The sequence below is a fragment of the Rhincodon typus genome, chromosome 4 (genome assembly GCF_021869965.1).
Source record: "Rhincodon typus isolate 14 chromosome 4, sRhiTyp1.1, whole genome shotgun sequence".
Taxonomy (NCBI): Eukaryota; Metazoa; Chordata; class Chondrichthyes; order Orectolobiformes; family Rhincodontidae; genus Rhincodon; species Rhincodon typus.
Window position 1 is genome coordinate 56,317,628 of NC_063335.1, and position 15,999 is coordinate 56,333,626.

The window sequence follows — 15,999 nt, forward strand, 5'->3', positions numbered from 1 at the left end:
TATTTAATGAGGATGCATGCAGTAACGTGGGTTAGGTCTCTTGAGGTATTGCTAAATTTGCTCTTCGTCATGCAGGACAACGAAACGGAAAAGCATGCAACACTTTAAGGTCACAAACCTGAAACATTAACTCTGTTTCTCCCACCCCAAATACTAACAACATTTTCTGTTTTTATTTAGGGGAAAATGAGAAGTTATCATATAAAGAGGTGATTCTGAATGGTCAAGGCGAACATTTAGCCTGGTCGTTCCAATTTACACTTCCTATGTGTATTTTCTCCTTTTGTAAATGGAAGAGATTGCAGGATGACATTCATGCAAAAAAAGTATTTTATGTTATGGTACATCTGTGAGCTTTAGTGATAATATTATATTGTCTTTATTTGTTTGTAAATTAGACAGTACAAGCAAGACCACCAAATCTGACTACTAAACCTGCCTTTAGAACTGCTTTGAGGCCGGTTCCCACAGTCAAATATGTCATCAACCAAAGCTCTTCAGTTTGTCCAATTAATGGAAGCCAAAAGATTGTCTTGGACAATGAGTGGAAAATTGATTTGAAAACAGGTTTGGAGTCCAGTTCAGCAAATACTGTTATGCAATGTGGAAGCACAATGAGATCAACTGATAAAAGAGGTGTGCTTTCCCAGCACTCTCTACAGTGTGAAAAATCGCAACTTGCTGCATTAGGTACACATGAACAGATGAAAGTACACTCTACTTCATATAATCATAGTTCCAGTGCCTACAAGATTATACCGATATTTAAAAGCAAGCTATTGCAAGATAAGCGGCTCATAGGTGCAAAGAGTAATGAAAATATAAATAAGTGGGATGTCCAATTTAATTCAACACTTCTAACTCTAAAATCATCAACTGCTTACGCAGAAACAAAAAGACCAAACAATATGCAAGGAAAAGGATCCAGGAGTGAAAAAGAAATTATTTTATTAGACATTTCACAGAAGCAGCAATCGATAGCAAATAAAAGAGTGGATAAACCAAGTGCTGAACCAGCTCAGAACACAAGTTCAGGTTCTGAGATAAGTATAAATCAGGGCTCTGGGATTCACAAGTCAAAAATAACAGCAGGAAAAATGAAACCTGAAGCTAGACCATTTCAGTCATTTGGAAAAAATCAAGAACAAAGCAGCATGATTATCCAGACGGGAGCCAAAACCAGAGCTGACATTGTAATTTCTGATGGATCATGCACAGATTGGAATTATAATATGACAGGAAATCATCAACACAAACAAGTGAGATAAGAGATTGTATTTTAAATCTGCATTGAATTTTATTGCCTTCTATACACAAAGGTTGTATTTACATCTTGTAAATTTACAACTAAAATAATTAGATCATTTTATAAATAACAGTTTGGTTATTAAATCTCCTATATGACAATAGGATGCCATTATATTTAAAATAGACTTCTTTTATTGATGTTCCATTAACATTCATTAATGTTTCCTGCCTTTGCATGCAGATATTTTCATATGCAGAGTCCATCTTTCAGTACACAAAAAAAATGTGCATTATACTAATGAAACGATCTTAAAATGGTTGCTAGAATTCTGAGCTGCAGCTACCTAAAGTTAACAGACACTATTCTGTAAAGTAATTAAAATCAAGTAAGGTTGCACTGTGTTTACCTATGGCAGTTAGATTTTTCCACCCATAATGGCAGTCTACATAATTATGACTCTATCTTAACAAAGTATCACATAGGTGCATTGTAGCATGTACTGCTGATATAAAATACAAATCATCTACTTTACTGTGAACACCACCATAGGATATTCAGATCACAAATTGAGTGAACATATTTCATGTCATCTAACTTTGTGTCGAACATTGGGTATTACGCTGGAAGTTGGGATACAGGGAGTCAATTAACTCAGTATCTCCCTTTTCCAAACTTTGAAATGATTTTAAATGAAAATTCTTCATGGTGTGTTACAATTTCCATAAATACTGATAACTTTCTGAAAGAGTAGAATTACCAGAATGACCAACAGAAAGGATTGAAGGACAAGATTTCACTTTTTAATGCTTTCACCGTAGAAGATAAAAACTAAAATCAACATAGATTAAATATTAATGATCCGACACCTAATGCATCAAGCTAAAAATAGGTATGTTTTGCATTCGCTAACTAAATGTTCTTACAAAGCATCTTTACTCAGCTTATGGTAGCATTAAAAAGAACTGTCCCAAAGTTGTAAACAGTTCTCTAGCAGAGATTGCCTCTTCCCCAGCCAACCCTAATCAAAACTTTTAATGTCCTTTGATAATCTATGCACTCCCATATAAGATTCCCCCATTTGGTTCGTACTGGCGAGGTCCACCGCACAAATTCCCTTTCCTTCAGGTCACAATAGTCCTGAGGATCCAGAAATTCCTATATTCGTGCTCTTCAGATAATTTTGCCACTTTTGATAAAACTGTTTCCTCCTAGAGAGCTTTTCTTGTACTTAACACCATTTCATGTGGAACAATGAAGACTTGTTCCTGCAGGGAGTTCAGTTATCTGCATTTCGATAGCAGCTTTCTTTTACTCTGTGCGATACTGTGAAAGGTGTTAAAGCTGTCACTTGACACTTCAGTGAGTTTATATTTGAGTTACTCCTCCTATGGCAACCGAATCACATCAACATTTTTCCAAACTGGTGTTTATAGGAATTCACCTTCCTTATTTTCAAGAATGTTCTGTTTTACTTAAAATAAAGGGAATATTTGAAACGTAATCATCTCGCAAAGTTCTGAATTCATGACAGTTACTCAGAATAAATGAGAATTAACACATACTTGAACAATAGTATGAAAATGTAGTAGTACTATAAAAGAAACCTGATCTCCACATAATTATGCCCTAGTTGAATCAATTAGCATAATGTTACTTGTGTGGCCCTTCTCTCAGCTGCATCCATCTCTAGGCATCTCTTTACATAAGCAGATTCAGAACCTCATCTAACTTAATCCGTACTATCAGGTGAATGGACCAAAAGCAAATGTTATCAAAAATCATTTGTCTCACCAAGGTTTCCAAACCATTGGTTTCTCCCAACACCTATCAAGTTGTAAACATTTCAGGGGTAGCATCAGGACAAATGGCAGCCTTAATGTAAGTTATCTAATTCTAATCTCCTGTGCGACTGAGACTTGTTCTATTGAATTATTCCCACAACAAATGTTGTTTACCCCTCACATTGCAAGATTTTTGGAGATATCTTTGTTTTGCTTCTTAAACCTTTCAGATTATTTTAGCGATTGAAGGCCCAAACCTTGATTCTCATCTTGTCACCCATCAACGACTCTTACCCAAACCGTAATGACAACAAAACCAAGTGAAGAAAACGGTAAAGTGCAAATTTCTGCCTAACTGTGTTAAATCAATGTTATTACAACTTTGTAGCTTTCCCTTGAGACTTTTCCCTGCCTAGTTGATGCTGTACTGCAAAGTGGAAAAAAAAATCTTTTTTTTTAACAAAACTTTCAGCTCACTGAGAAATGATAATGCCAATCCATATCCAACAACCTGCTCTGAAAACCTTGATAGCTGCATCAAATTACATGATAGCACCTGAACAACTAACACAAGAAGCTAAATCAAACATACCACAACATTCCAAAAGAAAAGGAATTCACACTAACTCAAAATATTAATGTGGCATGGTGGCTCAGTGTTAAGCACTGCTGGCTCACAGCGCCAGAAACCTGGGTTCAATTCCACCCTTGGGCGACTGTGTGATGTTTGCACATTCTCCCTGTGTCTGCGTGGGTTTCCTCTGGGTGCTCCAGTTTCCTCCCACAGTACAAAGATGAGCTGGCTATAGATTGGCCATGCTAAATTGCTCGTTGTGTTCAGTGATTTGTAGATTCTAGGTCTGGGTGGGATGCTCAAACGGCCTTATTCCACACTTTAGGGATTCTATCTAATCAAAACAATATCCAAAATCTGGATTTTTATCAAATTTTAAAAACTAATCAGTTCTTCCTTGGACTATATGCTACCTGCTAAGTTTCATCGAGGTCCATCCATTAGCTTTTCAGGCATTATTGTTTGTACATTAACACAGACAAGCACACTACCTCCTCCCACCTTTAGTGCTGGAGATAATGAAAACAGGATATTTATAACAGTAACTACTTAAAAGTGCACGATCATAGGATTTTATTCAGTTTTTGCTAATTAGCAAGAAACTCAAAGTCCATGTTTGCAAGGATTCTAACGATACTTCATTGACACTCTGCCTGTCGTAGGTTTCATATTGATTAATTGCCAATAAATAAGAACTTGGTAGGTGGGGAATATGAATCAACCTTATTAAGCATAAATACAGAAAACACCAAATAAAATGAAACACATGCTTAACCAATCAAATCACTCCTAAAGTTTGTGAATGTGTTAGAACTACCATTGTAGATTTCACCCAAATTTTATGTTTAGAAATGAAAGCAATACTTATTATATAACCAGTGAAAGATATATCATTTTGAAAGAGTGCACTGTGTCTGTGGTCTGTAAATCCATAAAAAAGATTCTCTTGGAAGTTTTCATCTGTCATGTAATCCTGAAACTCTTCATTTTGCTTCATTTGTTAGATAATTCATTATGAACAATTTCACAGACTCTTTTTAACTCCCGGAATTTCTAAAATTAAATAATTTGGTTCCTGCACTATTGCATTATTTGTATTTTGTCTTCCAGGTACTCCAAATGTTTGATTTAAAGGAGCCACTTAAGCAAGAAAAACAGGTGCCTCCGCAACATCTGAACTTAAAATCTTTGACACAAAAGAATTTTTGTGATAAGAAAGCAGCTGAGAAAAGGAAATATGAAGTAAGTTTTCATCATTGTAACAATTACTGTTTGACTTTGTTTTTTTTAAATTAAAACAGATTATGAAGTCTTAAGTATTTAAACTTTGGAACTGACATGTGAGATTTGTGTGTTTTCTGGGAATGAGCTTTAATTGTAAATACACAATAAACTTGATTACAGCTTGCCAGAGAGATGGAATGCAAAATCTGCCCTATTAACAATTCTTAAAAAGAGCTGTTTAAACATAAATTAGTGCACCTGGTCAGAAGCTTACACCTGCCTCTCCAAAGGCTCAAATGAAGTAACTATCAAAAAACAAGATACCTTTACTGCTATCTTCCTTCAGCCCCTTCATCATGATTCAATCTCCCTTCTTATCTCACTGCTGCTTGCCTATCTTGCCTTAATCTTTTCCTCCAAATGAAGTAATTTACCCTGTTCACTGCAGTTAACTCAACCTTGCTATCTTGTGACCGTTCTACTTACATTGAGCCATTCAAAGGTAAGGTTAACTAATTAATTCCTTCTATTGTCTTCTTGCCATATCTTCTTTACCTAAACCAACACCATTTCAGTCTGTATCCGCCCCTGAAAAAAGACTGACCCAAATCACTGCAACAGTGGTTTCAAATTCTCAACAGTCTAGCCAGTGATCCTCCATTCTCCACATATTTCCACAACTGCTGGTTTTCTCAGTCAAACCCTCACCTCCACTAGCTTTGTGGCGTTTGAACCCACAAAAGCTATTTCGCTCATACACCCTCGATGTTCTTCCTGTTATGGCCCACAACTTCACTGTTTAAATCCAGATGATCCATACCTGATAACTAGTATGGATATTTATTGCCAAATCTGGATGGATCATATAAAGCATTACATGGTCCTGCTTTCATGAACTTGCTGGTTACTCCAGGATCATCCTAGATCATCTTCTGATGTTTCTGCCCTCTCTTGCATCCTTGATTCTCTCTGATCTACCATTGGTGGCTGTCCTGTCTGTTGTCAAGGTCCTATACTCTGGAATTCCCTCCCTAAACCTTTTTTGTCTCTATAGATGTCTCTCATCCTTTAAGGTGCTCTTTGAAACTATTCTTCTTGATCAAGCTTTTAGTAATCTTTTCTGATTACTCCTCAAGCGAATTTGGTTGCAATTGCTCAGATGAGGCAGATCGGAGTATTGTACTGTACAGAAAGCACGAGAAGGCTGTTACGTTGTGACTGGACAACAAAACTATATAATCAGGCAATTGGACTTAGTATGAATACTCAAAAGTGTTGCCAGTTGGCTGTGGCTAAGAGCTGTCTATACTTCCATCCACTCCCAAAAGCCCTGGTATATATACCTGTCCTATTTAACTAGCACCTGCTGACAGAGGGCAAAATGTGATTGAGATCTAAAGTCACTGTTAAGGTCAGAAATGTGCAAAATGTCCAGCAGAAGAGAAAAGGACTACAGATGTGAGAATGAGGGGATTTAATTTCCAGGCCTAATATGCATCACTCCTTTCAAATTCAAACTTATTCCACGTGAGAAGCATTGGAAAATCTTGGAACACAGAGGTCATTTGCTAATAGTGAGGTTGGGTTGGGGTTGGGTTTGGGATGGGCAGGGAAATGGTGTCAGTGAGGAATGTAGGTGATATTGCAACATGAGAGTGGAAGCTTTCCTTATGCAGTGATTTTTAAAATGTGGAGCTTATTACCTTGCCAGGTCAGTTCTGGTCTTGATCAGCCTGCCTGCCAGATTAGTTTGGTGGGAAACTGCCTCTGATTTCTCAATCAAACAATCCAGTAAAAAGTGCACTTGGGTGCTGATGTGACGTATATGTTAGAGAAATCCTGCTGATCTAGGGCTACATTGTACAGCACCCAGAGTGAGTTGTTATTGGATGGGGATTTTAAGATTGGGTGCAATGCCATGGTTACTATGCACATGCTGCTAATCCACTCGCCCCCATCAAAACTTTACCAGAGGCACGACAGCTACCTCGAGACTTGTCAATCTGTGAAACATTTGAAACCAAGTGTGCAAATTAATGTCAACTTCAGGCTTCATCCCCTGGCTGATGGAGGCCAGTACTACATTGGAAGCCCAGCAACTTTCACTACTATCCTAGCCCCACTGAAAATACTCCAAACTTTAACTCTGTTCAATTACTCCTCACGGTTGAGGATGGCTGCAATCCCAGCAGTGGACCACTGCTTCTGCTGGTACTGCTGAAACCAGAGAGCTTTTAGCTATCCAGCAGCACATGGAAGCAGGGTCTCCTTTCTGGGTAGGGGTGGTAATCATTTATTAAAGGAATTAACAGCCAGGCAGCAATAACAGGTTCAACCCAAACTTATTCTCTTGAGGGGGCAGAGATCCTATTATACTGTTAAATTCAGTTCCTTCTTTGGAGTCTGGCCATGGAACTTGATAAACTGACAACTTTTTTCTGCAACTCCACTTTAGTGATCCTTGTCGTTTTAAACAGCCCAGTTGCGTGACAGAATCTGAAGAATAGGTTAAAATTGGCCGCGTTGAATCTTCCTTCCTAGTGGAGTGTGTACCATAGTCTCACCTTAATTAAAAAATCAAAAGATTGCTCTGATGAATGAATTTTAGCTGGCTAAAAGATCTCACAGAAGAGTTTTTAATCCAATAGCATGCATTATCACCCAATTTCCCAACTATCATAATGCTAGCAGAAAGTTTCTGCTCATCAAAAAGATTATCCTCATGTAATGTGGACTGAGTTATGGACAGATAGAGGTGATGGTAATAATTTCATTCCTTCTCCATACCTCTGTTGTTTGCAACAAGATGTCTTTTCAAAGGAGCATTTTAAATCTTTTGAGTGTTGTCATTTCTAGTAATAAACATGAACACGCTTTTGGATAAGGTTATATCATGAAAAGACAATGTTTAATCACACAACACTGTAATTTTGTTTTCTTTATTCATTCATGGGACAAGGGCGTCGCTGGCTAGGCAGCATTTACTGTCCATCCCTAATTGCCCAGAGGGCACTTAAGAGTCAGTCACATTGCTGTGGGTCTGGAGTCACATGTAAGGATGGCAGCTTCTTTCCCTAAAGAGCATTAGTGAACCAGATGGGTTTTTCCGACAGTCAGCAATGGATTCACGGTCATCATTAAATTGTTAATTCCAGATATTTATTGAATTCAAATTCCACCACCTGCCATGGCAGGATTCAAACCCAGGTGCCCAGAACATTATCTGGGTCTCTGGATTACCAGTCCAGCGATAATACCACTGGGCCATCGCCTCCCTACATGTGAAGGTATTCGCTCCGTCACCCACATAGGAAAAGTAGATTTTAGAAATTAAAGTATAATTTCAGTTATTCACAGAAAATAAATAATTTGTTCAAATTACAGTTCTTTAACATGCATGAGCCACAGTTCAAGGTGGGTCCTCTCTCGTGGTCCTTTGAGCATAAAAGCTTAAGAAATAGGAGCAGGAGTAGGCCATCTGGCTCAGTAAGATTGTGACTGATCTTTTCATGGACTTGGCTCCACTTACCCACCTGCTCACCATAACCCCTAATTCCTTTACTGTTCAAAAATCTATCTATCTTTGCCATAAAAACATTCACCAAGGTAGCTTCAATTGCTACAATTGGTTTTCAAACTAAGCAGTTAATCTCCCACTGGTCTTGGGGCAATAAGATTAGTTAGCTATTGTCTATTGTGGTTATGTGATCAGTACTTCTGAGTACCCAGGATGGTTTGAAATTGGAAGCCACTCCTATACAATGGTGAATGGATTCTGGCCATTTACACCTACTTATGATTTCCCCACTACAACCCCACCGACTCCCATAGTTACCTGGACCATACATCTTCACACACTGCTTCCTGTAAGAACTCCATTCCATTCTCTAGATTCTCTGTCACATCTGTTCTGATGATGCCATCTTCAGCAGCGGGTGGGAGTTTGGCACTCAGAAATGTGCATCTTTTTTCTCAGCTGAGGATTCCCCATGCTGTTGTTGACAGAGCCCTTAGCAATGTCTGACTTCTGCCATCACCCTTTTATTGCCATGGGAGGGGAGAAATAGGGCCCCCCGTCCTCACTTTCCATCCCACGAGCATCCACATCCAACGGTTCGTAAGCCACCATTTTTGCCACCTCCAATGAAATGCCACCACCAGATACATACTCCTCTCCCTTCCTTTATCACCATTTATCAGGGACCGTTCCCTGTGGAGCGCAATTCCTTCCAATTCCAACATGTCCCCACAACTCCATGACACTTTCCCATGCAATCACAGAAGGTACAACACTTGCTTATTTACCTGCACTTCATTCAATCTAGTCTACTGTATTCAGTGCACACAATCTTCTCTACATTCGTTGGGGGAGGGGAATGAAATGTGACTGGGTGATCGATTTGCAGAGCACCTACGTTCTGTCTGCAAAAATGACTGAGTTTCTGGTTGCCTGCCATTTCAAGACACCACTGTGTCTTGGTCAATATTACTGTCTCGGGCTTGCTGCAGTGCTTCATTTAAGATAGAGTTGAGGAGGAATTTTTTCTTTCACAGTGTCATTGCTGCTTGGTATTCTCTCCCTAACCTATATTCAAGGCTGAGTGAAAGATGTAGGGTGCATACAGGAAAGTGGAGTCAAGGGCCACATGAGATCAGCTGTAATTTTATCAACTTACCCAGCAATATCGAGGGGCCAATAGCCTACTCCTGCTTCAATTTCTTTTGACAATATGTTGTTAATTGACTGAAGCATCACCCTGGGTAATCTAAAAGTTTGTATTATTTCTAGTTCAAAATATAGTTTGTTGGTTGACCTTTAATCTCGGTGGGAGATGTTTGAATATTTTTGAATTCTATTTCGTGGTTTCTCAATCACAGGAGAAAGGAACAGATTCGCCTCCAAAGAAACCAAAATCCAAACCAGTTATCCAGGATGTTGATATGGCAGTGCATGTGAAATATAATCAGGTATCTAAGAAATATTTAATACCTTAAAAGTTATCCTCAATTAATCTCATACAAAAGTATTTTGTTATCCACAGAGGATATTTATCAGTGCACAGTCATTCTAGATGTCACTCAGGGAAACAAAGCTGAGACATTTAATTGGTCACTACAGGCCATCATGACAAAAATGAAACAAGGATATGGGTGTGTTTCGTGGAACCCTCATCCCTTGAACTATTGGATAGGTTAGTAAGGTAAAGCCATTGTAGTCCTACCAGACCATAGGGCTGCTCTCTCATTAGTAGTTTAACCTGAGGGTCACCATGTCTCAAAGGGAGAGTTGAGAAAGAGAGTCCTTCATGGTCACTTCAGCCAGTGCAGGAATTGTACCCACTCTGTTGGTGTTATATTGCAAACCAGTTGTTCAGCTCACTGAGCTAACTGACACTCACTTGAAAATTATTTTCAACACAATTTCACTTCCCAGGAAAATTCAGGCCAATGTATTTATCATTTGTTGTTCCTGCTTGCCAGGGAATTTGGGCCTGAATTTTGAAGCACATTTCAGAGAACACTATAATAGACCAGTTTCTGTTCAGTATGATGTGCCAACTAGGCCAAAAGCCACAATCTGCTGCTGTGTGCAAAAGAATAAAATGAGAATTGAGAATGATAACAAACAATCCAGACTGGTGTGCAGAAGTTGAAAGACTGAAATATCCAAAGTAAACAAAAATTGGTACGTGTCAGGATCAACAAAGTCTGCAAAAATCCATCTCCAAATTTAAAATGTGACAATTTTTTAAGGACAACCTTTTAATAAAACCAGTAGATATTACAGAAAGGGAAACAGAGCAGAGTCACATTAGTTTACATAATAATGACTTCATTTGCAAGTGAATTGATAATTATTTACACCTTGACTTCCAATGTCGTGAGCTGAATTGCATTGTATTGTTTATTCCTGCGTTACTACATGAGTGATTTTGTCAAAAATAATTGTGTAGCAGGTTTTTGGAATGGACAACACAAAACTTGTTCAGGTGACTTCATTTTCTACACCAGATCTCCTCCTACCATAGGCTGCTGTCCATGTGATCTGATTGGACATGAGCCTTGCAATAATGACACCCAAATTGATACTATCCTTCTTAACATATGGCTGTCTGACAGTTTGCTATGTAAAATTGACTGCCCCATTTTCCACATCACAAAAGTGTAACTACACTCATATGGTACATCGGGGCTGCTCCGGGGTGCTCTTTAATTTGAGAAAGACACAATGTAAATACAAGACCTTCTTGCTTTCATGGGATGTTGTCATTACTGGCAAGGACAGCATTTCTTGCATATCTTTAAGAGTCGTTGAGAAGGTGGTGTTGATCAACTTTCTTGACTTGCTAGTGTTTATCTTATGTCAGTACACATGCTGTGTTATTAGGTAGGGATTTGCAGTATTTTGATCCAGTGATGATGAAGGAATGGCAATATATTTTCAAGGTAGTAATCCTTCTGTTGAAACCCACCGGAGGAAGCAATGAGGTTGGCCAGGGCACAGCATGTACTTTGAGTGCAAGGATCCCAATGCTCATCACCAAGAATATCACCATTACTACTGACTGAGTTAGCCAAGTCCTAAAGGACATAGCTGCTAGACTATCTGTTTAGCAAGGGATGAGGGAACAAATAAGAAGGAAAAATCTACTTAATCTCATCCTCACTGATTTTGGTAGGAATGATCACTGCACAGTCATTTTGGAGATGAAGCCCATTTTCATATTGAGGATATCATTTATCATGCCATGTGGCAGTACAACTATGCTAAATAGGACAGACCTTGAACAGATTTAGCAACTCAAAACCGAACATCCATGAGGCACAATAGGTCATCATCAGAAGCAGAATTATTTCCAACTACTCTGTAACCTCATGGCCTGGTAAATTCCATATTCTTACCATTACCATCGAGCAGGGAAATCAAGTCTTGTTCAATGAAGAGTGCAGGAGTGCATGCCAGGAGCAGCACCAGATGTACCTAAAACTGAGGTGTCAACCTGTTTAATTTACTACACAGGACTACTTGCATGACCGCCAATAAAGCAGGATGCAACAGACAGATTTAAACAGTCCCACAATTAATGAATCAGATCTAAGCTCCAGGGAAAAAAGCTGCAGCCTATGTCCAGTCATGAATAAAGCTGCTTAAAAACAATTAGCTGGATGTGAGGCTTCTCAAATATCACCAGATTCAACAATGAAGGAGCCCACCACATCAAGGCAAAAGACAAGGCTGTAGATTTTTCAATAATCTTTTAACATCCCCAGCATCACAGACACCAGTCTTTAGACAATTGATTCACTCCACATGATTGTGATACTGCTGAACAGAGTGGATACTGCAAAGGCTGTAGGCCCTGATAACTTTGGGAATAGTACTGAAGGTGTTGCTTTTTGCTAAGGCAAACCAGGGCAGGACTTATCCACTTAATAGTAGGGCCCTGGGGAGTGTTGCTGAAGAAAGAGACCTCTGCTGCAGGTACATAGTTCCTTGAAAGTGGACAGAGTGGTGAACAAGGTGTTTGGCACGCTTGTCTTTATTGGTCAGTACATTAATTACAGGAATTGGGGCATCATGTTGTGGCTGTAAAGGATGTTGGTGAGGCCACTTTATTAATTTATGTTCAGTTCTGGTCTCCCTGCTATAGGAAAGAACTTGTGAAACTTATAAATCTTTTCTGAACTTTTTCAAGGATGTTCCTGGGATTAGAAGGTTTGAGCTACCCGGAGAAGCCGAGTAGGCTGGGTTTTTTTTTCCCTTAAGCATCAGAACTCGAGAGATGACCTTAAAGAGGTTTATAAAATCATGAGCGGCATGGATAGGGCGAATAACCAAGGTCTTTTTCCTAGGGGGAGTCCAAAATTGAAGGGCATAGGTTTAAGGTGAGAGGGGAGAGATTTAAAAGGGACTTGAGGGGCAACTCTTTCATGCAGAGGATAGTGTGTGTATATAATGAGCTGCCATAGGAAGTGCTGGAGGCGCGTGCAATTACAGCATTGAAAAGGCATCTGAGTGAGTACATGAATAGGAAGTGTTTAGAGGGATATGGGTCAAATACTAACAAACGGGACTAGATCAGTTTTGGATATCTGGTTGGTGCGGACAAGTTAGACTAAAGGGTCTGTTTCTGTGCTGTATCTCTATGATTCTATAGATAAGGGGAGCTTTGAGAACGTAATATTTGCAAGTACAACCATAATTAGCCAGCACTGAATATTCTGATTCGAGGTAGCTTTGGTTACATGTAAAGTGTCATTGAAAGGCAAGTCCATCAAAAAGGTTCACAGTCCTCCAATGGCATCCTGGTAACTTCATGAACCAAGATGAAAAAGTATTTTTTGAAGGCTGTCTGCAACATTTCACTGAGTGTTATTGTCTTGTCTTAATGGATAAGAAATTTGGGAACTGGGAAATGCAGCGGTAGACAGCCCTGCAATCTCCCCAGCATCCAGTGCTGTCACCCTGTGTCACGTTCTGCCAAACGTGTCAAATATACCTGAAAACATTTAGGGAAGCAATTATTCTCCTGCCTTCATTAAAAAACCTAGATTGATAACTCCATACAGCATACTTCAGTATACCTATCCTTTGATATCAGTCTGAAAATGTAGAGTCTTGGAGCCCCCTTCACAGTATTTTTAATACTTTCATATTGCAGAATTGTTCAAATATCGTACATTGAATTGTTCTCAGATTCTTCATCACAGTCAGGTGTACTTTATGTTTAGCTATCCCCTTTTCCTAACTGGCATCTTGCTTCTCAACAGCATTACTCAAATACACAAACCTCTGTCTTGTGTGACACTCTCAACCCAAATCCTTGCTACTACTGAGTACTCCTTTCCACCTTTGCACTAATGCATCCTTCATTTACTTTAGTCATCATTGAAACCTTGCTTCTATTACCTCCATTTTATTTTCCTTGCTTTCCTCCTGAAATCAACCATTTATAAACTGCAATTTGTCCAAAGCTTGCACCATGTTCTGCATTGCTTCCAACTCTTTTATCACCTGTCCTTGTCACTCTCTTAGTGCATCCAATTCAAGATTCTTGTCCCCGTCTATATGTCACTCTGTAGTTTTGTTTCTTCTCATACCTACAACCTTTTGAAACCCAAGTACCAGAACATATTCTAAATTCTTGCGACTTTTTCTTCATATACGACCTCTCATTTGATCACAAACCTTTGCACTCAAACCTGCACCTAAACCCCTTTGTTACACCTTTCTGCCCAGTCAGAAATTCTGGATTTAATCCAAGTTGAGTACATGATCTTAGTTGAAAGTTCAGTCCAGCACTGAGGGAGTATTGCAGTGTCGAGGGTGCCTCCTTGAAAATGAAACATTAAACTGAAGACCCCTTGGATTTTTCAGGTGGCTTTGTTAGATCTTGTACACTTTCAGAAAATAACGAGTGACCTCCTGGCCAACATTTCTCCCTCAATCAGCAATGCTAACATATACTAGACTAAATTAAATGGAGGACATTGTGGTTTCACTTGGGCCAACTTACCTATTCCAGTTGTTTTAAATTTCTGGAATATAGGGCAGTGGACCTTCAATGAAGTATCGATGAAGATACTGGAAAATGAATAATGGCCTTTTACTTTGTTTCCTCAGGGTTTCTGCGAGCATTGCAGATTAGGAGAATTCTAGTTTGAATCTGCTGTTACTCATCTATAGATGATAGTTAACAGTGATCTATTCAGATATATCAGTACAGCAGAATGCTGTTTCAAACAAGCTGTCTTGCAATATATCGGTGAAGCATACAGGGAGGGAATGAGTTATTATTGGTGAATAAAATTGAGGAAGAACGTTGTGCTTATGCTACTGAACCAAAATAAAATGCAGTTTACAGTCTGGGTAAATAGTCCTGAAATCTTCCTTTTTTTTACAGCTGTCCAAATTGAACAGTGTTACTCTTCAATCTTGGCTGAAAAGTCGTGGTGTTTCTGTGAAAACAAGGGATAAGAAGGAGCACCTGGTTTCCAAAATCATGGAGTTCATCAAAGGATCTACAGAATGATTTTGAGAATATCCATCTAGATCAATTGAGTAGAAAAGAGATATTCCAAATATTTTCAGTTGTCTGTTCTTTGTGTAACTCCTAGTGCCTGGAAGGTTTAGCATAGTTTCTGTTTTGATTAATATTTTGATTTATATTCTAATACCATCTATATTCAAAAGTTGGTTTGTTCAGTAATAGTGTTAATTCACATTATCCAACAGTAATGATAATAATTGCTGTCAAAAAATTAATCAGTCATTACTGCACTCTTTTAATTAGCTTCAGCAGCTATTGTGTGATTCAAAATAATCTCTAATTTGCACTACTATGTTGTGTTTTTAATGAAAGAGCACATCCATTTATCATTGTCTTAGATGTGACATCTGTAATTAACAGTTATAAATGTAGTCTGATCTACTTTTCTGAAACATTTTAAAATAAATTAAACAATTATTTAAGTGACTGTTCATTTAATGCCCAGTGGGATTAATGTTTCCAGAAATGAAACCAAATTTACATCGGCAACTTTGTAACAGCAACTCATTTAACACATGGGGATTCTATTTCTGCTGGGTGAAAAGTATGCTGCAACAGGCTGGTCAGTTGTTCTACACTCACTATGATTTTCCCTATGGTGAGTTCCTTCAAGGGGAGTTGATCTTTCGAGAATCATTTTCCCTGGCTTAAAAATTTAAACTCAATCCCATAGTTTGAATAATTCCCTGATTGAAGTTATCTACTGAGTAGCTAAGCCCTCCAAGCATGAAGCATACACCCAATTTGTGAGGAGTTGGCTGATCTCAATTTAGACAATGGTCAACTATGGCACCTCAGATCCGGCATGCAACATCATCCAAAACTGCTGCTCCTGCATGCCGTCCAAATGCTCCTTTAGGAAGTGAGAACCACGAATGTTACGTGTGATGCTTTTTGAGAGCAAGGAATTTGACAACAGCAAATATCAAACTTTCACACAGGCACATCAATAATGGCACAAAAGCAGCCCAACACTAATATCTAACATTTAAAGTGGAACTTTTTTTTTTCTCAGATACTCCTTTATCTAAGTAGCTAGTAATTCTCAATGGCTAATACTAGGTAGTGAAGCAAAAGCTGATACAGTCGGTTCTACTTATAACACAATAGTTGCGTTCT

The 15,999-nt window shown here is 38.7% G+C and overlaps 2 protein-coding genes across 3 annotated transcripts in view; both read left to right on the forward strand.

Moving 5' to 3' along the window:
* The window catches only part of LOC109915281 (uncharacterized protein C18orf63), a 55,559-nt gene extending 40,257 nt beyond the window's left edge, over nt 1-15,302 (forward strand). The window contains exons 12-15 of the mRNA XM_048595577.1: nt 399-1,259; nt 4,715-4,846; nt 9,707-9,796; nt 14,734-15,302. Coding sequence (XP_048451534.1) covers nt 399-1,259; nt 4,715-4,846; nt 9,707-9,796; nt 14,734-14,862 — 1,212 coding nt within the window. The 3' untranslated portion in view covers nt 14,863-15,302. The remainder of the gene's footprint in view (nt 1-398; nt 1,260-4,714; nt 4,847-9,706; nt 9,797-14,733) is intronic.
* LOC109930435 (BAALC binder of MAP3K1 and KLF4) overlaps nt 1-15,999 on the forward strand; it is a 442,607-nt gene that overhangs the window by 107,477 nt on the left and 319,131 nt on the right. The gene's annotated exons all lie outside the window — the stretch shown is intronic.